Source organism: Pinus tabuliformis, chromosome 2_2, assembly GCF_031772625.1.
Source record: "Pinus tabuliformis cultivar Carrire ecotype Pingquan chromosome 2_2, CPIR1, whole genome shotgun sequence".
In the NCBI taxonomy this organism is placed as follows: Eukaryota; Viridiplantae; Streptophyta; class Pinopsida; order Pinales; family Pinaceae; genus Pinus; species Pinus tabuliformis.
The window spans coordinates 1,132,973,843-1,132,996,893 of record NC_142300.1 but is presented as its reverse complement, the minus strand read 5'-3'; the positions used below and the strand labels follow the sequence as shown (position 1 = coordinate 1,132,996,893).

The window sequence follows — 23,051 nt, the reverse complement described above, 5'->3', positions numbered from 1 at the left end:
TTCTCTGTAAAAGGTTTTAGTATCCATACCTAATGTCAAAATCTTTCTAATGTTATTGATATCCCCACATAGAGATGAAAGATATCCAACCATATTAATCAAAAAATATTCAAGATCTTAGAGCTCTGGAGCGTACTCAACCCTGACCTAGCCGCCACTGCTACTGCAAAACTCTCTCTCGGCAGCCTCTTGCAGGCCAACCAGAAAAAGAGTAGAGAAAGCTCTATGTGGACAGCCTCTTCATCTGGTAAAAACTTGAGTCTTCCAGCATAGACGTCGGAGGGGGCCCTCGACCTCCCCTCCCTTCTGAGATCACTACCTTCAAATCACTGGTAGCCTCATGTAGCAAAAGGAAAGCAAACCCTAACCAACAAAAGTTTGTTAAGAAAGTCGAATCCATCCCCTCCGTAGAACTGCCTGCGGAACACCCATGTCGAACTGCGTTGAATCTAGCAGAACGCGGGCTTATTAGCCAATTTACGGGCCTCTGGCCCTCCCCCAAAGCCATTGATGGATAGGTCCAGCGAAACTAGAGGCCCCTTGTCTCTGAAGGAATCCGAAGTCATCTGGTAGGCAGAGGATATTATGTATTTGTCTTTGAATCAGCAGAAGATAGAGATCTTATCTTCCGAAACAGTCCATATTTCATGGGCCACCAAGTGCTCTATCTGAATAAATGGACGTCGAACTTTGATCCTTCCCAGGATGCTCCTTTAGCCATTTCTGTCTAGGTAAGGTTACCCCACCTACCACTTCATTGCTGGAACTCAGAATCTATGGAAGAAATTGGGAACAAACTAGGAAAATACATTGATAGGGTTGAAAGGAGAGAACAATACTCATGTGCCAAAATATGTGTTGAAGTCGATCTGGAGATAGGGTTGCGTGAGGCGATTAAACTTACCATAGCTGGCTGGTCTCACATTCAGGAACTTGATTATGAACAGCTCCCCTTCAAGTGCCGACACTGTCACGGCTATGGTCACTTCGCTCGAAACTGCAAGAAGAAAACTAAGGAAGAAACAAAAAAAGATAAGGGCGATCAGTGGACACAAGCCCGAAAACCAAGCACATTGAAACAGACCAACAGAGTGAAAAGGAAAGGAGGGAATCCAGAGAACGGAGGACCCTCCGTTGGGAAGAGTCTACCCGAAGATCAAGACACAACAAATGCCACCATCTCTACAAATCCTTTTGTTGCATTAAATCCTCCAGACGACCAACCAGAACATGAAGAGGGAGAGGTGCAATAGTATATGGAAAAGTTAGCAGATGCAGAAATAAACTCAGGACCTCAGGAACAAACAGGAGAAACCACTACATAAATCCCTTGGGTGTATATGTAACCCAACAGGAAAATCAGGGCCCTCCAGCAAGCACCACTTCTCCACCCTCTTATGCAGAAATGACTAAAAAGTAAAAGCTGATAGACAGTCCTAGTTCTTCCGAAGACGACTCTTTCGAGTGACCCAATAAAAAGGCAAGAAGAAAGTCTTGTAAGGAGATCAGAGAAGAAGAGGCGGAACAACTAAAGATGTAGGGTAGTCAGTCCACAATCGAAATGTCATTAGGCAGAAACACAAGGACCCGACCCACAAAGGGAGGGTCTACTCCTTCCTTCCCTAGTAAATAATGCAGATTGTCTCTTGGAATCGCAGGGGCTTGGGGAACCTTATGAAAGTTGAAGCAGTAAAAGATTTATTAAGAATGGAACCCTCACATATCCTCTTGCTCCAAGAGACAAAGATAGAAGAAGATGCTCTTCTATCGTTAAGTCGTACCAAGTGGAAAAAGAACTCAAGAAAAGCGGTCAGCGCCCGAGGTACTTCAGGGAGCCTTGCAACCTTATGGTCGGAGAATATGTTTCAGCTGAAGAACTCCTTCGCAAACACTGGATATACACAGATCTTCTACACCTCCCAAGTAAGATTTCTTTAGCTCTCTTCAATCTATATGTTCTTGTTAATTTCCTGGAAAAGAAGGACTGTTGGCATACTCTCTCAGACTCTTAGAAATCTACTCCCCCCCAAACATCATTCTGGCAGGGGACCTTAACATCACACTAGATCCAAACGAGAAAAAACGTGGAGTATGGGGTAAAGATCCCTTCCATGTCTCAATGGAGTCTTTGGTTCTCGCATGGGACTTACTTGACTTGAAATCCAAGAAAGGTCGTTATACCTGGACCAACAATAGAGTTGGCAATGCCAATATTGTTGCTCGTCTAGACCGGTTTCTAGTTCAAAGTACTTTGATGGAGGGGAAGCATTTAATCTCTTCAAAAATACTGCCCAAAATAACATATGACCACAACCCCATCTCGCTGCTATTAGAAAAAGAGGAGGACTTGGGACCTATTCCCTTTAGATTCAGCCCTCTTTGGGTATTGAGAGAGTATTTTATGGACACAATGGCTCTCGCTTGGTTGCAACCAGTTGAAGGATCCCCTAATTTTGTGTGGGAGCAGAAGTTCAAATACACTAAGTTTAATCTAAAATCTTGGGCAGAAAAAAAACCCCTATCGACTCCAACGAGCTCTAGACAAAAGACTGTCCAGGCTCTAGCCGAGATCCAATTAGGCATGGAAGGAACTGAAATCACCAAAGCTCAGTTGCTCATCGAACAGAATGCCCAGTTCAACTCTTTTCTTTCCTTTCGACAGGAAGAGGAATACTGGCACCTTAAGTCTCGCAGCCTTTGGCTGCAAGCTGGAGACAGAAACACAACATTGTTTTACAGACAATGTAGAGCTTGTCTCTCTCGGAATCACATTTTCGAAATATCCACCAGTGAAGGGGAAGTTATCAAAGGACAACCGCTCATAAAACAGGCTGCCACATCCCATTTTCAGCATTTGTTCCAGGAGGATGGTTCTTCCGACGAAGACCTGGCTGCTGACTTTTTGTCAAATATCCCCTCACTTGTCACAGTAGATTTAAACGATGGGTTATTGAAGCCTTTTACAGAAAAAGAGATAGTGGAAGTCATTTGGTCAATGGAGCCAGATAAAGCCCTTGGGCCGGATGGCTTCACCATTCATTTTTACAGAGCTTGCTGGAATGTAATAAAACTTGATCTCCTCAGAATGGTAAAAGCCTTCCAAAAGAAAGCCAAAGTGGGAGGGTGCACCAACTCCACCTTCCTTGCCCTAATCCCGAAAGAATTTAACCCTGAGACTTTCGACAGATTCTGGCCTATCTCTCTCTGCAATGCCTCCTACAAGATCCTTGCCAACTCTTAGCCAATAGAATCAAGCCTCTATTAGGGAACCTAATCTCCCCTCTGCAGGGCGGTTTTGTCAAAGGAAGACACCTCATAGACAATGTGATCCAAGTGCAAGAAGCCCTCCACTCTAGCCACTCTCGGAAGGAAAAAGGCATGCTCATCATGTTGGTTATGTCAAATGCTTTTGACTGGGTTAAACTTTCATTCCTCTATAAAATCCCTCTCTCCTTCTGTTTTAGTGCTGAGTTTTTCAACTTGATAAAAGCTTGCACTCGCAGACCTTGGATAGTGCCCCTGGTCAATGGCAGACTGGCTAGCTTTTTTCAAGCTTCAAGAGGGCTCTGCCAAGGGTGCCCATTGTCACCCTTTCTTTATATCTTGTTGGCAAAATCCCTAAGCAGAAAGCTAACAGCGGAAATGAAATTAGGCTCTATCCCAGGCATCAAAGCAGCAAGAGGAGTGGATCCAATAAATCATGCCCTATTTGCGGATGACTCTCTCCTCTTGGGAGGTGCCTCGATTAACATAGCAAAGGCTTTCAAAGAAATTCTTCATCACTACTGCTTAATCTCAGGAGCCTTGATCAACAAAAGAAAAAGTGTTGTCTACGGCTGGAATGTAGATCACCCAACTATCCTTCGAATTGCCTACATATTGGGTTTCCCTAGGTATGACAAATGGGAAAAGATCAAATACCGAAACCTTCCCTTAACCCTGGGAAGAAGCCCTCCCTGCCTTTGGACTGAAGTAATAAGAAAGATAAAAGAAAAAATAGCATATTGGGGAGGCCAATGGCTAACAAAGGCTGGAAACATGGTTTTGATAAAGGCAGTCCTCTCTACCCTCCCCATATTCCAGTCTTCCCTCCTGCTAGCACCCAAGACTATCATGGAACAGATCTCCAAGCTTCTTCGGGACTTTCTTTGGAATGGAGGCAAGGGCAACCAAAGAAAGTTACATCTGGTAAGTCGGGATATCCTAAAAATACCATTCCAACAAGGTGGGTTACACATTCGAGATCCAGGCCTGGAAAATTTGGCTTTTGGTGGAAAAATCATATGGAAACTGTATGCAGATAAAAATCATCCTGTCAGTAAGATCCTCTAGAAGAGATACCTAAAGGAAGCTCCCTAAGAAACCTCACAATAGCATCTACTCCAACAAGAACAACAATATGGAATTTAGTCTGAAGAAGCATCGACCAGTACAACAACATTTATATAGAATTCAAGGCAATGGACAAAGAACATTACTGTGGGAGGATACCATACAAGGGAATGCCCCTTTGGCCACCCTAAATTCCTGCAACAATATAAAGATCTAGCTAGTGAACAAAGGTCTCCTTCAGCTAGCAAATATTTGTTCTTAGGACAACAAAGGGAATTGGGTAGGGTGGACTTTTCTAGGGGTTCCCGACCACCTAGAATCCCAAAAAAACTTGTTATGTGCAGCACCCTCTGGTCTTGCCCCTGTCCATCGCTCATCCAAAGACAAATGGGGGTGGGGAAGAACAGGAATATATACAGCAGCTCAAGGATTCTCCTCTTTACAAGCTATACATGCGCCTTTGCTAACTCCGAAGCTCTGGGAATCCGTTTGGTCCCCCTTTAGTCTACCAAAGGCGAATTTCTTCACTTGGTTACTCATGCACAAAAAGGCACTAACAAGAGAAAATCTGAACAAAGGAGGGTTCCTCGGCCCCTTTAGATGTTTCCTATGCAATTCTGCTATTGAAACAACTGACCACTTACTAGTTGACTGCGATTTCACACAAGTAGTCTGGAAGATGGTCCTCCACGGGCTTAGTGTCCCCCCCCCCCCCAAATATCAATCCTTGCCCTCTTCACCTCCTAGGCAGATCAAAACCCTGAGAAAAAAACTAAAAACATAGCCTGGAAAAGCATTTGGCAAGCTATTCCAAAATTCCTTTGGTGGAAAGTATGGTTGGCTAGAAACGATTGCATTTTCAACAACAGACTCCTGAAATCAGTGGAAGTGGTTGCCAAAGTGAAATCCATCCTACTGGAAATAGTAGATAAAATAGTGTTTGACTCCTCTCCACCTCCAGAAGCTTCTGTGTGGATAGGATCCTGCACGCCAGGTGAGAGGAAAGATTCAGTTAGCAAAGAATGCTCCAACTTGGCGACTACGTCTCATTGAAGGTGACTTTCTCAAGTGGTGGCAGGGGACCTCAAAAGCCACTATCTTCTTCGATGGAGCGTCTAAGGGGAACCCAGGAACTGCAGGCACAGGGAGATTGATTCTCTTCCCAGATAGATCGAATAAAACCAGCTTCAGTTGGGGACTAGGCATAAGTTCGAACATCAAGCAGAGAGTTACAGTCTCTTAAAAGCTTGCTAGATTGCAAAGGAGCTAGGTTATAAAACAATTCAAATATTTAGAGACTTGGAGCTTCTGATTAATCTCTTAAATTCCGAAGATCATTTTCATAACCCTGCTTTAAAAAAAACCTTGTAGTGAATTCGGAACTTATTGAAAAAATTTGACACAGTCGACTCTTACCACATTCTGCGGGAATTAAATAAGCAAGCAAATTCACTGGCAAATAAAAGTTTTCTGTTGTCTCAAGGAAATCTTAGCCTTAATGGAGGACCCTGCTTGACTCATCCTTTGCTTTAACCATCCTATAACAGATAGATCTGCACCCACTGGCCCCAATATTCAGAGTGAGAGTTGTATTAGGAATTTAACAAGTCACATTCAGAAACTTCAAGCAAAATGCAGAAGAAACAACAAGCATAAGGAACAGCTCCAAAAGGAACAACAACGGAAGGAACAGCTAGCAGAAGGAACAACAAGCATAAGGAACTGCAAGAAGAGGGAACAATAAGCAGAAGGAAGAGTAGTGAAAGGAACAACGAGCAGAAGGAACAACTGCAAAAGGAACAACAAGCCGAAGGAACAACAACAGAAGGAACAACATCCAAAGGAACAACAAGAATAAGGAACAACTATAGAAGGAACAACAGCGAAGGGAACCGCACCCGAAGGAACAGAAAACAAAAGGAACAACAGCAGAAGGAATAGCATCTGAAAGAACAGCAGGCGAAGGAACAACAAACAAAAGAAGGAACAACAAGCAGAAGGAACAACAAGTAGAAGGAACAGCAAGAATAAGGAACAACAAGCTAAAGGAATAGTAAGCAGACGGAGCGGCAAGCAGAAGGAATAGAAAGCAGAAGGAATAACAAGCAGAACGACCAATGTTATGTAAATTTGCTTTTCTATAGGGACAATACGTAAGACAGTATTCAAGAATAACCAAAGAACTCAATGAATTTTTTAATATAAGAATTCGAGAAGGGACTACACTCCCAGAACACTCTCATTGCTCAGTTTTTTAAGTTATGGTCGATTGTAATAGGAGCTTGCTCCACCTTTGGCAATATATCCATTACCCGTTCTTGTTTAAAAAAAACATATCCATGATGATGTCTCAAACCACCACATCTAACCTCCTAAATGTTTTAGATTGGCTTATTCCTACAATATGGGCACCATTAGTATGTTTTACATAATATGAATAAGTCTAAGGACCCCAATAGAGCTTGATGAAAAAAATAAAGATCATGTGCCTTAAATGAATATTCTGAAACTCTATGGCCATGTACCATGCCTTGAACCAAAACATAGATCCATTCTAGTGGATCCCTAGTCTCCAAGTGTTGTATGGGTGCCATTCTTAGATTTTGAGCACAACATGTAGGTCTCAAAGCCTCCAAGTTAGGCCTCAGTACCATTAGGAGGTTTCCTACACCATGTAATGCACTCAAGGATTTGAACTGGTTAGGAAAGGAACATAAGGTGTTAAGTCCCCATTTAAATCTTATTGAGATCCAAATTCATGCAATAACTCTGGAAAAAACACACAAGACTTTGTAGGGGATCTTTAGTGCCATTAATATGCTTTTCATAATAAAAATGATTTGGGTGTCTATAACATGGCTAGGGGAGGAAAACAAAAACAATGAATTTAAGCTCGGAATGAAGCTTCTCGAGCCTATGGGCCATGAACTAGGATTCAAAGAACCACATGATCCTTTTAAAGGGATCTTTCACAGTTAATTGATTAAAACTAAGTTGTCATCTTAATGGAGATGATGATGATATTCTTTGAATAATGATTGTCATTTTAATGGAGATGATGAAGATATTCCCTAAATAATGAATGGTATTTATTGATCAATAATTCTTATAGCTCATTTCTAATAGAGGATGCCTATAGGTGTAAATATTGTTTACTACTTTTAATTTAATTTTTCCTTCACATATATTAGAATTTAAAAATATATATACCTTTTGTTTTTGTTATAACTTTTTATCTTCTTACTCATTTAAAAATAAAAAAATGTAAGTTGCAATAGTATAAATCAAGATCTACAATCTTAAAAAAAAAAGGTTCAATTATGTCAAAGACCCTCAGACCCTATACTAACGGTCTTGTAATTTCAAGGCTATAATGACTTTAGTGATATATATGTATATATATATATATATATATATAGCCATACACAAGAATCATGCATTCTCTACAAATGTAAAAAATTGTTAAAGGAATTCTAGACCGAAAAATAGAATTGAACATTGCCACTCTTAGAAAAATTCTTAGAGATACTCAAATTTCACACTCACAAAATTTTTACAAATATAAAATATATACCCCTACTCTTTTCACATTGTATTCAAATTAATTGTGAATTTACCTCAAATTATCCATCCAACACATGTTTTTCCATGGTTATCATAAAGTAAATGGTTGGTAAATGTTAGTATACATTAATTTATGATAGACATTAGAACACCTATCTCATGATACATCTAACATTTCCATAATTAATAAAATCATAAAAATTTACTAAATTAGAGTTTTGTTTAAATTATTATATTAATAATAACTATAAAAATAATTAATATATGAATTAAACATATATAATTTAAAAGAATATGTAACAACATTCTTAACCATGGATATGCATACTCACTTTACCATGAAGATTCTTATTATGTAAATAGGCTTTGTTACAATACCATAGACCAATATTATGGCTTATCATCAAATACCACATGCTAAAAAAACCATAATGGTATTCAAAGTCAAAATATTTGTATATCCCTAGATAGGGTGCCTTTTGAGGAAGAGGAAGGGGAGCTTCCACCATCCCACCTGGCCAAAAGACCAAGGGGCATGGAAACATGCCCCAGTAGTGCCCCAGTAGTGAATGTGTATGTGCAATCCCAACACTCTACGTCCAGTTTGTCAATCACACCATTAACTCACTGCACATCTCGAACTCCTATTTTGAATGCAATCCGAGCATACAGAGTGTTCGTCGGGATCTCACTCATGCACAGTACCAACCTACTTCAATATCGTTTACGGATCCTCACATTCTCATCCAGAATGAGCACAACTTTTATGTTATCGGTGACCATAAAAACTTGTAAGCTCTTGTTAAGTCCCCGTTTAGTTCTTATTGAGATCCAACTTCATGCGGTAACTCTGGGAGAAACACACAAGACTTTGTAGGGGATCTTTAGTGCCATTAATATGCATTTCATGATAAAAATGATTTGGGTGTCCATAACATAGCTAGGGGAGAAAAAAAAAACAATGAATTTAAGCTCGGAATGAAGCTTCTCGAGCCTACGGGCCATGAACTAGGATTCAAAGAACCACATGATCCTTTTAAAAGGATCTTTCACAGTTAATTGATTAAAACTGAGTTGTCATCTTAATGGAGATGATGAAGATATTCTTTGAATAATGATTGTCATTGTAATGGAGTTGATGAAGATATTCCCTAAATAATGAATGGTATTTATTGGTCAACAATTCTTATATCTCATTTCTAATAGAGGATGCCTATAGGTGTAAATATTGTTTACTATTTTTAATTTAATTTTTCCTTCACATATATTAGAATTAAAAATGTATATGTCGTTTGTTTTTGTTATAACTTTTTATCTTCTTACTCATTTAAAAAAAAAATGTAAGTTGCAATAGTATAAATCAAGATCTACAATCTTCAAAAAAAAGGTTCAATTATGTCAAAGACCCTCAGACCCTATACTAATGGTCTTGTAATTTCAAGGCTATAATGACTTTAATGTTATATATACAGATATACACACACACACACACACACACACACACACACACACACACACAAGAATCATGCATTCTCTACAAATGTAAAAAATTGTTGAAGGAATTCTAGACCGAAAAATAGAATTGAACATTGCCACTCTTAGAAAAATTCTTAGAGATACTCAAATTTCACACTCCTACAAAAATTTTACAAATATAAAATATATACCCCTACTCTTTTCACATTGTATTCAAATTAATTGTGAATTTACCTCAAATTATCCATCCAACACATGTTTTTCCATGGTTATTATAAAGTAAATGGTTGGTAAATGTTAATATAATTTAATTTATGATAGACATGAGAAAACCTATCTCATGATACATCTAACATTTCCATAATTAATAAAATCATAAAAATTTACTAAATTATAATTTTGTTTTAAATTATTATATTATTAATAATTATAAAAATAATTAATATATGAATTAAACATATATAATTTAAAAAACATGTAACAACATTCTTAACCATGGATATTCACATTCACTTTACCATGAAGATTCTTATTATGTAAATAGGCTTTGTTACAATATCATAGACCAATATTATGGCTTATCAAATACCACATGTTAAAAAACCATAATGGTATTCAATGTCAAAATATTTTATATATCCCTATATAGGGTGATTTTAGAGGAAAAGGAAGGGGAGCTTCCACCATCCCACCTGGCCAAAAGACCAGGGGACATGGCAACATGCCCCAGTAGAACCCCATGGTGAATGTGTATGTGCAATCCCAACACTCTATGTCCAGTTCGTTAATCACACCATTAACTCACTGCACATTACGAACTCCTATTTTGAACAAAATCTGAGCATACAGAGTGTTCGTCGGGATCTCACTCATGCACAATACCAACCTACTTCAATATCGTTTATGGATCCTCACATTCTCATCCAGAATGAGCACAACTTTTATGTTATCAGTGACCATAAAAACTCGTAAGCTCTTGTTATTTCCCTGTTTAAATTTATTGAGATCCAACTTCATGCAGTAACTCTCGGAAAAACACACAAGACTTTGTAGGGGATCTTTAGTGCCATTAATATGCTTTTCATAATAAAAATGATTTGGGTGTCTATAACATGGCTAGGGCAGTAAAACAAAAACAATGAATTTAAGCTCGGATTGAAACTTCTCGAGCCTACAAGCCATGAACTAGGATTCAAAGAAACACATGATCCTTTTAAAAGGATCTTTCAGAGTTAATTGATTAAAACAGAGTTGTCATATTAATGGAGATGATGAAGATATTCTTTGAATAATGATTGTCATTGTAATGGAGATGATGAAGATATTCCCTAAATAATGAATGGCATTTATTGATCAACAATTCTTATAGCTCATTTCTAATAGAGGATGCCTATAGGTGTAAATATTGTTTACTATTTTTAATTTAAATTTTCCTTCATATATATTAGAATTAAAAATATATATGCTCTTTGTTTTTGTTGTAGCTTTTTATCTTCTTACTCATTTAAAAATAAAAAAATGTAAGTTGCAATAGTATAAATCAACATCTACAATCTTAAATAAAGGTTCAATTATGTCAAAGACCCTTAGACCCTACACTAATGGTCTTGTAATTTCAAGGCTATAATGACTTTAATGTTATACACACAAACACACGCAAGAATCATGCATTCTCTACAAATATAAAAAATTGTTGAAGGAATTCTAGACCGAGAAATAGAATTGAACATTGCCACTCTTAGACAAATTCTTAGAGATACTCAAATTTCACACTCGTACAAAATTTTTACAAATATAAAACATACACCCCTACTCTTTTCACATTGTATTCAAATGAATTGTCAATTTACCTCAAATTATCCATCCAACACATGTTTTTCCATGGTTATTATAAATAAATGGTTGGTAAATGTTAAAATACATTCATTTATGATAGACATTAGAACACCTATCTCATGATAGATCTAACATTTCCATAATTAATAAAATCATAAAAATTTACTAAATTATAATTTTGTTTTAGATTATTATATTAATAATAATTATAAAAATAATGAATATATGAATTAAACATATATAATTTAAAAGAACATGTAACAACATTCTTAACCTTGGATATTCACACTCACTTTACCATGAAGATTCGTATTATGTAAATAGGCTTTGTTACAATACCATATACCAATATTATGGCTTATCAAATACCACATGCTAAAAAACCATAATGGTATTCAAAGTCAAAATATTTTGTATATCCCTAGATAGGGTGCTTTTTGAGGAAGGAAGGGGAGCTTCCACCATCCCACCTGGCCAAAAGACCAAGGGACATGGAAACATGCCCCAGTAGTGAATGTGTATGTGCAATCCCAACACTCTATGTCTAGTTCGTCAATCACACCATTAACTCATTGCAGCACATCTCGAACTCCTATTTTGAATGCAATTCAAGCATACAGAGTGTTCGTCGGGATCTCACTCATGCAGAGTACCAACCTACTTCAATATCGTTTATGGATCCTCACAATCTCATCCAGAATGAGCACAAATTTTATGTTAGCAGTGACCATAAAAACTCGTAAGCTCTTGTTAAGTCCCCATTTAAATCTTATTGAGATCCAACTTCATGTAGTAACTCTGGGAAAAACACACAAGACATTGTAGGGATCTTTAGTGCCATTAATATGCTTTTCATAATAAAAATGATTTGGGTGTCTATAACGTGGCTAGGGAGAAAAACAAAAACAATGAATTTAAGCTCGAAATGAAGCTTCTCGAGCCTACGGGCCATGAACTAGGATTCAAAGAACCACATGATCCTTTTAAAAGGATCTTTCACAGTGAATATTAAAACTAGGTTGTCATCTTAATGGAGATGATGAAGATATTCTTTGAATAATGATGATCATTGTAATGGAGATGATGAAGATATTCCCTAAATAATGAATGGTATTTATTGATAACAATTCTTATAGCTCATTTCTAATAGAGGATGCCTATAGGTGTAAATATTGTTTACTATTTTTAATTTAATTTTTCCTTCACATATATTAGAATTAAAAATATATATGCCTTTTGTTTTTGTTATAACTTTTTATCTTCTTACCCATTTAAACATAAAAAAATCTAAGTTGCAATAGTACAAATCAAGATCTACAATTAAAAAAAAAAGTTCAATCATGTCCAAGACCGTCAAACCCTATACTAATGGTCTTGTAATTTCAAGGCATCTATATATATATATATATATATATATACAATCAACATTATACATTTTGAAACAAATAGTCATGCACAAGATTAATATGTTTGTTACAATTATAGAAATTTAATACCCTCATACTCTCATGTGTGATCTTGTAATTTCAAGGCTATAATGACTTATATATATATATATATATATATATATATATATATGCATTCCCTACAAATGTAAAAAATTGTTGAAGGAATTCTAGACCGAAAAATATGAATTGAACATTGTCATTCTCATAAAAATTCTTAGAGATACTTAAATTTCACACTCATACAAAAAATTTACAAATATAAAATATATACCTGTACTCTGTTCACATTGTATTCAAATTAATTGTGAATTTACCTCAAATTAGCCATCCAACACATGTTTTTCCATGGTTATTATAAAGTAAATGGTTGGTAAATGTTAATGTACATTAATTTATGATAGACATTAGAACACCTATCTCATGATACATCTAACATTGCCATAATTAATAAAATCATAGAAATTTACTAAATTATAATTTTGTTTTAAATTATTATATTAATAATAATTATAAAAATAATTAATATATGAATTAAACATATATAATTTAAAATAACATGTAACATCATTCTTAACCATGGATATTCACACTCACTTTACCATGGAGATTCTTATTATGTAAATACGCTTTGTTACAATACCATAGACCAATATTATGGCTTATCAAATACCACATGCTAAAAATACCATAATTGTATTCAAAGTCAAAATATTTTGTATATCCCTAGATAGGGTGCTTTTTGAGGAAAGGGAAGGGGAGGTTCCACCATTCCTCTTGGCCAAAAGATCAAGGGGCATGGCAACATGCCCCAGTAGTGAATGTGTATGTGCAATCCCAACACTCTACGTGCAGTTCATCAATCACACCATTAACTCACTACACATCTCGAACTCCTATTTTGAATGTAATCCGAGCATACATAGTGTTCGTCGGGATCTCACTCATGCATAGTACCAACCTACTTCAATGTTGTTTATGGATCCTCACATTATCATCCAGAATGAGCACAACTTTTATGTTATCAATGACCATAAAACTCATACGCTCTTGTTTGCAACAACTCCAATCTGCAATTGGGGTTCTCCATTGGCCCGCTTGTTTGAGACTCAACTTGGTAATATTTGGAAATATTCGTCAAGCAACCATCGTTCCAATATAGTCGATTCTTCCTCTTTTGTTTGGAATTGTAGTGCTAATAGTAACTAATAGAATTATAAAAGGTTTATGCTTGTTCTACAATTACTTTTCTCTTATAGGTTGGGGGGTAACATTTCTTTTGCACCTAAGCATTTAAGCATGCACGGTGAACAAAATTTACCTCGCTAGCTAACACCTCTAGTCGCAACTCCATCAGATTAATCCTGGCTAGGAAATCAATCTAGGCACAAAGTTTCTTAACTTGTTCTATGGTTCTTCTTTGTCCTTCCTTTTCTTTTATCTATGGTTAGTTTTAACAAATATTGTTATCTATTTGGTTTAGTGTCCTAACACTCTCTCTTTGGTCTTCGTATTAGAGCCCTTTTCACTTGATGGCCCTATATTATTCCCCCCGCCACATCTCTAGTTGGATCTCCTCCTTCGCTCCTTGGAAACTACTAGTTTTTTCCCTCATTTATGGTCCTTGATGATTTATCTATGTCATCTACTTCCCTTACACGTGAACTCCCCTTAGACTTTAGAAGCTCTCACCTCCCCTCATTTGTCTGTATGCCTTCTACTCCTTTCTCTCTCTCATACCTTGTTAGTGCGTTTGTGTCCATAGGGGAGCACATTACTACCAAGAATGGGCCCATAGTGGAAGTACACACGTGCACCATCGCTTGGAGGAAATGGCTAACTAGTTTTGTGAGTTCACTCGGGGCCCCATCCAAGATGAACTTAACCTACGATGAAGGGGGAATGTTTCACAGGCACTAATACTCATAAACAAAGGTACTTGTTGAGATGGAAAACTAGGTACCAGATATTGGGCATACTTAACGCCACTTCAACTAGTAAATGCACACAATAGATTTATATTGGGACATGAAATTTATCCTTGGAGAAATCTTACTAGAGAGACATCAACATCAGAGTTATCTCCTCCATTCGATTGAGCACCTACATTGCCACATGAAGGACCTAGATCAAAACATGGAACACATAGAATAACTTGTCATCCGACCCTTGGCTAGAGGCATCCCATGTGACAACAAAGATCCCATCCAAGTTACAACTACAAATTTGTATCCATCTTCTTAGTTTCTATTATGTCTCTAGTTTACTAGTCTCTAGTTTTTATTGTTCACTTCTAAGGCGAGATAGGCCCACTTTTTAGTTTTTGTGTGTTTACTTATAGTTATCTTATTACTCTGTCATCTTATGCCATTTTATAGAGAGTTAACTTTTGACTTTGGTTTGGTTTCGCTAATGAAAGACTAACCTAAGATTTCCATAATTATCATGTACTCCAATGCTTATAGGTCAATACAATTTACCCCAATAAAAATTATTTAATTTAATTAATATATATATATTATATATATATATAATATATAAAGTAAATTACAAAAAAAGGGACATAACCACGCTTGAAATAAATCTCAACCTTATATATATATGACTCCCACTAAAAATATTATGTAGAGTTAAATCCTTACCATCCACCTATTAATTATTAATTAAATTAATAATTGTAGAAGCCTTATTCCAAACTAAAGACACCTATCCACGTGCATATTGGTGGCCATCCGCCTATTCCACCTAGACCTCTAGTCGGTTTCATCAGTTTTCTTGATTATAGAAGCATATAGTATTTTTAGCAAGTTTTCAGGTCCTAAACTTCGGGAGTTGTTTTGACCCCCTAAACAACATTTTTTTTTAGGTCGGCAACAAGCTTGTGTTTCCGTAAATCTTGTAGTACTTCGAGATACCTTTATAATGAGGTATCGTACGTGCCAAACATAGATCATATGACCAAGTTACGACCCTGGGAAGTTGGCTGCCCAACTAACCTCAATGGGGCCCACAAACTCTTGGCATCCCATCTCCTAGGGTTAGGGTTTTGGTTAATAAGGTTTCCCTTTGTCATTCAATAATAGAAATGCCCTTGAGCCTCATTGTAGCACAGTTCAAAGGCATGTAACCACCACATCTCTTCTCAAAGATAAACTACCATTACCCGAGCTAGTTTATTTTCATTCTGTATGTAAGCATCTTTCAGTTTTTTGATATTAATAAAATGAAGATTTTTTTCTGCTACATCTCTGTGTTTATGTTTATATATGTATTTTTGTGTTCCTGCATAAGTCTAGACTAGTGGCATCAGAGCGGTCTTCACTTTCTCTTTTTTTCTTTGCATGCCCCAATAAGGTCGGGATATAAAGAGTCGGGGATCAAATTGGTTGAACCTTTACAAGACCAGCCTCAAAAACCCAGACAACCCCCCATGGTGGAAGAAAAGAAAGAAGATGGAGCAATAGATCCTTTCAAAGTATTGCCTGAAGGATCCCTCGAGCAACAAAGGAACACGATGATGGATAACTTTGCCTAGATCCTTTGGTGGATGTGCACAAGTGACACATCTTCACCCGATAGCCACTATGTAGGCGTTGTTGTCTAGGTAAATCCTCTTTGTGGACAGAAATGATCCCTCTAGCCTAATGAATTGGACTAACAACCTAAGTGACAATCTACTAGACACTTTTCTAAGTTACAATTGAAATGAGAGACGAAGAAAATGACCTACCTCGTTTTGATGCTATCTCGATCCCCTTTGTTGAAGATCTTGAATCACTTCGTCACGGGTTCGTTCTTTCTGCGCTCAGTGTTTATGCACCTGCACAAGAGATCAAGACACAACAAAGCATTCAAATACAAATAGCATATTCAAAAGTAACGTACTTAATAGATCAAGGAGAATTAAGCTAAATGATACATGAGCATACACATTTAGGGAAAATGAACCAGCAATTGTATGTTAATAGAATAAAGGAGGAAACATACAACCAAGCCTTGATGTCAATAGGCTCTCCTTGAATGAATATCCAAGTCCAAGCAAAGCTCTCCAAGCCAAATGAGTAGCATATAGGCACAATCTTAGCATAAGGGTGAAAATAGACATAGACCAACAGACAACCATTTGGGAATGGGAAAAGATGAATATATAGGCAGAGAAACAACCTTGAACCTTTGTTTTGGCTGGAAAACATCCTTGCTCGGTAGATCCTTCAGCATGTGCATTTTCCCTTTCGGAGTTTGAAACATTTTCAAGGATTTCTTTGTAGCCTAGACCATTATTTTCATTGTATGACCTTTGCTTGCTAATGAGCTCATCTAAAGTTTTAGAACTGTTAGCAAAATTTTGCAAAACATTTCCCTTTTTTACTTCCTTTCGAAGAGATACCATTTGAGCTTCTAGTTCATCCCTTGCCTCATTGCTTTATTTTAACTCAGCCTGGAGTGATTTTTCAATTTTTTTGGCTTCTTCTAACTTTACTCTAAGGTTCACGATTTCTTCTCCATCCTTTTTGTTGAGATTTTTTACCTCGTTTAATTCGATTTCTAGAGAATTAACATTTTTCCTTTCTGCTTTGAGTTCTTTTATAATTCTGACAACTTCGTTTTGAAATTCAATTTCAGTCATTTCTTCTTCATCATCTTTTTATTTGTTAGATGCTTCCATCTTGTTATGCTTAGCCATAAATAATAATTTCTTTGTTTTATTCATCACTGTCACTTTCTTCTTCAGATGAGGAACTATCCTTGGAGAGAAAGTTTTTCTTAAACCCTTTCTTCTTACCTTGGTTGTTGAAATTTCTTTGACCTTTCTTTCCTTTTGTAAATGTTTTATTCTTATGAGGGCACTTAACAGCAAAATGACCTATCTCACCACAGTCAAAACATACTAATGGAAGTTTGCCTTTATACTTACTTGTTCCTCTTTTCATCTTCCTTGTAATGTATGCAAATTCTTCATTTGAAAGTCCTACTTCTTCTTCTTCTTCCTCTTTGCAACAACTAGATCTAGGCTTGGATAGTGTTTGCCCTTCGCAACTTTCTTGGATGTTGTCCATGCATTTTCTATATTAGATGAGCCATCTTCTTCTTCAATTCTCATTTCATAACCTGTAAGTATCCCATGTAGTTCACTCATAATCAAGTTGCTTAAATATGATCTATCTTCTAATACTGAAACCTTAGGAGTAAATCTTGATGGAAGAGTTCTGAGGACTTTCCGAACAATAACCTTCTTATCAACTGGTTCTCCTAATCCTTCCAAGGCATTTGTTATTTTATCTATACATTGAAAGTAATCTGTGATGTTCTCATCTTCTTTCATCCTTAGTTGTTCAAATTGAGCTCTGTAGATTTGAAGTTTTGCTTCCTTAACCTTTGAGTCTCCTGCATATATACTCTGAAGCTTGTCCTATACCTCCTTAATTGTTTTACAACCCACTACCTTAACATAGACAGATTGAGTGAGTCCACTTATAATAATATGCTTTTCCTTATCATCATCTAAGATATTTTTCTTACCTTGTTCATCTTTTGTTGCTTGATAGCCCTCCTTGACAATTTCCCGAACTTCATATCTTTGCGCAAGTAAATGAACTTGCATCCTTCCGCTCCAAAGTGCATGTTAACTCGATTAAATAGAGGAACTCTATTCTTGGTGTACTCCATGATCTCCTTCTAGTTGTGAAACTAATACTGAAGGAACCAGGCTCTGAAACCAATTGTTGGAAATACGGAGAGGCAGGGTGAATCAATGTTTCTTAACAATTAGCAATTTATTAATTTTTTTCAGAGCATTATTTAATCTTCAGCTGTTATTATTATTTTTCAATAAGAGCAGTAAACAACAATGCAAGATAGAGATAGTAGACACAAGATTTTTAGGTGGAAAACCCCCTCCAGGTCAAAAACAATCGAATGATTTTCTAATAAGTTCTTTAATCTTCAACCCCAACTGAAAAGAAAGGTTAAAGTTCCTAGAGCTCTAGAAAAACATTCTTCTCCATCTCCCATTGGAAGGACACCCCAATGCCCTCGTTCTATCAACAGTTAGTGGAATGGATACCCCAACACCCTAGCGAGCCACAACTTAACCTAACACCACCCAACCACCCTGAAGTTTTTACAGGCCCCAACCTGTAGGTGACTTCATTCACCTACCTAGCACCACCCTACCACCCTATGAAGAAAAACATTAAGTAAAAAAGTGTGCACTCCCGTACCAAGGGTAATGATCCACGTTGCAATGACAATGATTTTATTTCACTGATAAATAACACTATGATCTAAACTCTTTTCCCACAAAATTAAGAACCCTTGTCCCAACAACAAATCAAAGCCCTTTTCCTAAAACAAATTTGCCTTCTTCAACTCTAGGCAATGACATACACTCTTTACAAATGTGGGCTCCCTTACAAGGGATAAGGGCAATTTTATAATGATATTTGAAAAATAACTAAGACTCTTGGACAAACTACTTAAAAGACTTATAACGTTTAACAATGACTTGTTTAATGACATCTCTCTTCTTCCTTGTTGTTGATTTAAAGCTAGTGATGAAACTGATGTATCTGATGTATTGCAACACTGAGAGATGTCAATCTTTTGCGCTGTCCCACAACAATTTGGCCTTCAATAATGCTTTTGCCTCAATAATATGTCAACCATGTTCTTGATGATTTGGTTGTACTAAGCTGAAGACAATCTTACTGCTTTGATGTTTTTGATCTTATTGTCATTGTTGTAGGATTCGTTATTGTTGTTGTTGTCATTTTTGTAGAATTCTCATACCTGAAAAGAAATAAACAAAACTCCCATTTCCCAAAACAAGAAAAAACAAAAATAATGACCCAATACCAAGGATACTTACCTCACCTTGAATGCACCTACAAATGAGAAATGAGTGTTAAAAATAAATCTATACACAAGCTTACCTTGACTTACTGTAGATATTCATGTAGATTCACAAGCTCATGCAATTTACTAAAGCACAGGACAAGAATCTACTTCTACTTTCAACCAGTAGAAGCCAATAAATTGAGGAAAACAATATGAACAAGAAGAAGACAAATCAATGGCACATAACACAATAAGTTTCCATGAGAAAATCCGCAAACTCAAAACCCCGCCTATTTGTATTGCATTAAATCATAAATATGAGTGAAGATACAAAGCTTGTTCTCACTAGAACAATTATGTACATGTTCGTCTCTTTGACTCACAAGTTCGCTTTTAGCCAACACTTAGCCAATTTCCACTCTCTGCCAAGCCCCTATTTGCTTTTGCAATTCCTAGGATGAATATCCCGTATTTAAACGGAATTCATGCTTCAAAAACTACGCAATCCAAATATAGGTTCTTCTCTGATTGCATACATGATATTTACAACTCAGTAATCATACAACTGACAGTACATTGTCCTTGCACTCTAGTCTCAACTTGATCTTTCTCTGAACTGATATGCATGAGTTTCTCATGAGGGAATCTTCAGTTAACTGGAGTAACACTTGTGGATGCACCAATGCACCAACTGACTGTTAGTCCTCTATTAGTTCCACAAACAGTTAGAACTAATTTAACTGACCATAACTCAGTAAACTGAGTTAATCTAATTACAACTCAAATAAACTCATCCCGGACCCCTAAAATTTAAGGAGAACATATACATGACTACAGAAAGACTTCCAACTCGAAATTCCTAAGTTAATTAAACTTAATTAACTATTTACAAGTTGCTATGAAAATGTAATTCGATTTTAATTCGTGGTTTAATTCAAGGAAAAATTAAACTGGAATTTCTTGTTGCCATTTCTCAACACTCCCTCGCAACAAGAAAGGGATTATCGGCTACCCCGATCCTGTCCCTGTGAAACTCGAATTTACATCTTGACAATGACTTTGTCAAAATGTCAGCATCTTGCTCCTCCATGGGAATGTACTCTAACAACATGATCTGCCTCAATACACAATCTCTAAGATGATGATATCGAATATCAATGTGCTTGGACCTATCATGAAAAACTGGATTTTCAGAGAGTTTGATACAACTCTGGTTATCGTAGTAATCACTGTCAGATCCATCTGCTGATCAAATAGACCAATCAAGATCTTCCTCATCTAGATGGCCTCACATGATGCCTGACTTGCAGCCATGTACTCTGCCTTTGCCAAACTCACTGCAACCGATCTCTGTTTCCTCTTGTACCAAGAAACTATCATTGACCCAATATTGAAGATCCCTCCTGATGTGCTCTTCCTGTCGGATGGACTCCCTGCCCAATCTCCATCGATGAAGCCTTGAAGCTCCACTCCGTCTATCCACCTGTACCACAATCCAAACTGAGAAGTGCCCCTGAGGTTTATCAATACATGCTTTTCTGCCTTCCAAAACAGCTTGGTAGGACTAACCATCGCTTGACTAAGCTGGTTAACTGCATAGCATAAATCTGGTCATGTGTTCACCAAGTACATGAGTGAACTCACAAGCTGTCTGTAAACAGTAGCTTCCACTACCTCTCCCAAAGGAGCATCCTCCTTCCTCCGATTACCAACTAGAGGAGTCTCCTAGGCTTGCAGCTCTCCATGTGGAACCAACTGAGTATCTCGTTGGCGTACTTTCCTTGAGACAAAAACAACTCCCCGTCACCTTGCCATACTTCCATGCCTAGACAGTGATGCATGAGCCCCAAGTACTTCATCTCAAACTCTCTTGCAAGGTCCTTATTGCAAAATTGGATCAGCTGATCATCACCTGTCAATATGAGATCATCAACATAAAGTACAATTATCAACAGTTTACCTTCCACCACTATGTGGTACAGGTTCACATCCACTTCACTCTTCATGAAGCCCAACCCAATGAAGTAGCTATCTATCTTGGTGTACCAAGCACGAGGTGCTTGGTTTAGCCCATACAACGCTCTCTTGAGTCAGCACACATGAAACTCACGGTTGAAGGTTTCAAAACCTTTAGGTTGTTCTATGTACACCTCTTCTTCAATCATGCCATTAAGGAAGGTTGTTTTTACATCCATCTAATGTATCTTCCAATCCATCTGTGCTGATAGCCACAATATAGATCTGATCGATGAGTAACTTGAAACAAGAGCAAAGGTCTCATCATAGTCAATCCCCTCTACCCGTGAAAAGCCACAGACCACAAATCTAGCCTTATGCTTCTCCACACTACCATCCGCAGCTTGCTTTACCTTGTAAAGCCAACGAGAACTCACCAAGGACTTATCCTTCAGTCTCAGGACCACATCCCAAACATTGTTACAAAGTATGGAGTCATACTCTTGCACCATGGCATCAACCCAAATCGATTGTTGCACTGCTTCCTCAAAGGAAGATGGCTTTGTCACAACACATCCACTCATAAGAGCCACGTATCCATTGTACCTGTTAGGTGACCTCCTCTGTCTACGTTGTGATGAGGGTGCTCCCATATTTTCTCAAGCATCTGACAACAATCTATCCGCCTCTTTGGTGCGCTTTCTCACATCTCTGAAAGACCCTGTTGAGTGGATGTCTCCACTCTCGAATCCTTGCATGTGGCTGCTCCACATCAATCTGAGGCTTCTCAACCTTAGGAGCTAAAATCTCCTCAACCGCATGTCGCTGATTCTCCCTCTCAAGGGAACTCGCATGACCTTCTCATCGAATCTGACATCCCTATGAACCAATGTCACCCTGTTGATCGACAAGTACACTCAATAGTTGTGAGGTGTATAAGTGTACCCCACAAATATCTCCAACTCTGTTGTTGTCTCAAGCTTCTTTCGTGCATCTTTGGTCACATGGAAATTTAACGATGACCCAAAAATCCTGAAGTGACCAACATCTAGCCTCTTACCAGAATAAGCCTCCTCTGGTGTCTTCATCCCAAGTATCTGATGCGGGCTACGGTTCTGAACATAAACCGCTGTGTTGCATGCCTCAACCCACAAGTGTAGTGGGAGACCCTGATCATGCAACATCGCCCTCGTTGCCCCTACCATGCTTATGTTCTTCCTCTACCCACCCCATTTTGCTGAGGGTTATGGGGTGTGTCAACTCACGTTTAATCCCTTCCACTGCACAGAAGTTCTTAAACTCGTTTGAAACATACTCACCACCGTTATCACTCTGTAGAGCTTTAACCTTCTTGCCCGACTCTTTCTCCACCAATGCTTTAAACTCACAAAACTTTGTGAAAGTATAATCCTTCTTCTACATCATTTACAAGAAAAATCATCAACAAAAATAACATTATACTTGTGTTTGGTCGTGGATGCTGTCGAGAATGGTCCACACACATCTGAATGGACTCACTCTAGAATAGCCTCTGCTTGACTATCTCTATCGTGAAAGGAAGACTTGGTGTATTTACCCAAAGTACACCCCTTGCATGTATCAACT

General features: G+C 37.5%; 1 protein-coding gene across 1 annotated transcript; it reads left to right on the top strand.

Annotated features, from left to right (window-relative positions):
• Window positions 1-2,119: 2,119 nt before the first annotated feature.
• LOC149197372 (uncharacterized) lies at window positions 2,120-5,575 on the top strand. The gene is made up of 2 exons (XM_089408670.1): window positions 2,120-3,061; window positions 5,312-5,575. The coding sequence occupies exons 1-2, from the start codon at window positions 2,120-2,122 to the stop codon at window positions 5,573-5,575; spliced, it is 1,206 nt and encodes a 401-aa protein (XP_089264796.1).
• The last annotated feature ends 17,476 nt before the right edge of the window (window positions 5,576-23,051 follow it).

What these genes read in the sequence shown, in the direction of transcription:
- LOC149197372 (XM_089408670.1), top strand. Translation starts at nt 2,120, where the DNA reads ATGGAGTCTTTGGTTCTCGCATGGGACTTACTTGACTTGAAATCCAAG. An exon ending in TTTACAGAGCTTGCTGGAAT is followed by an intron (nt 3,062 to 5,311) that starts GTAATAAAACTT and finishes CTGTGTGGATAG; the next exon opens with GATCCTGCACGCCAGGTGAG.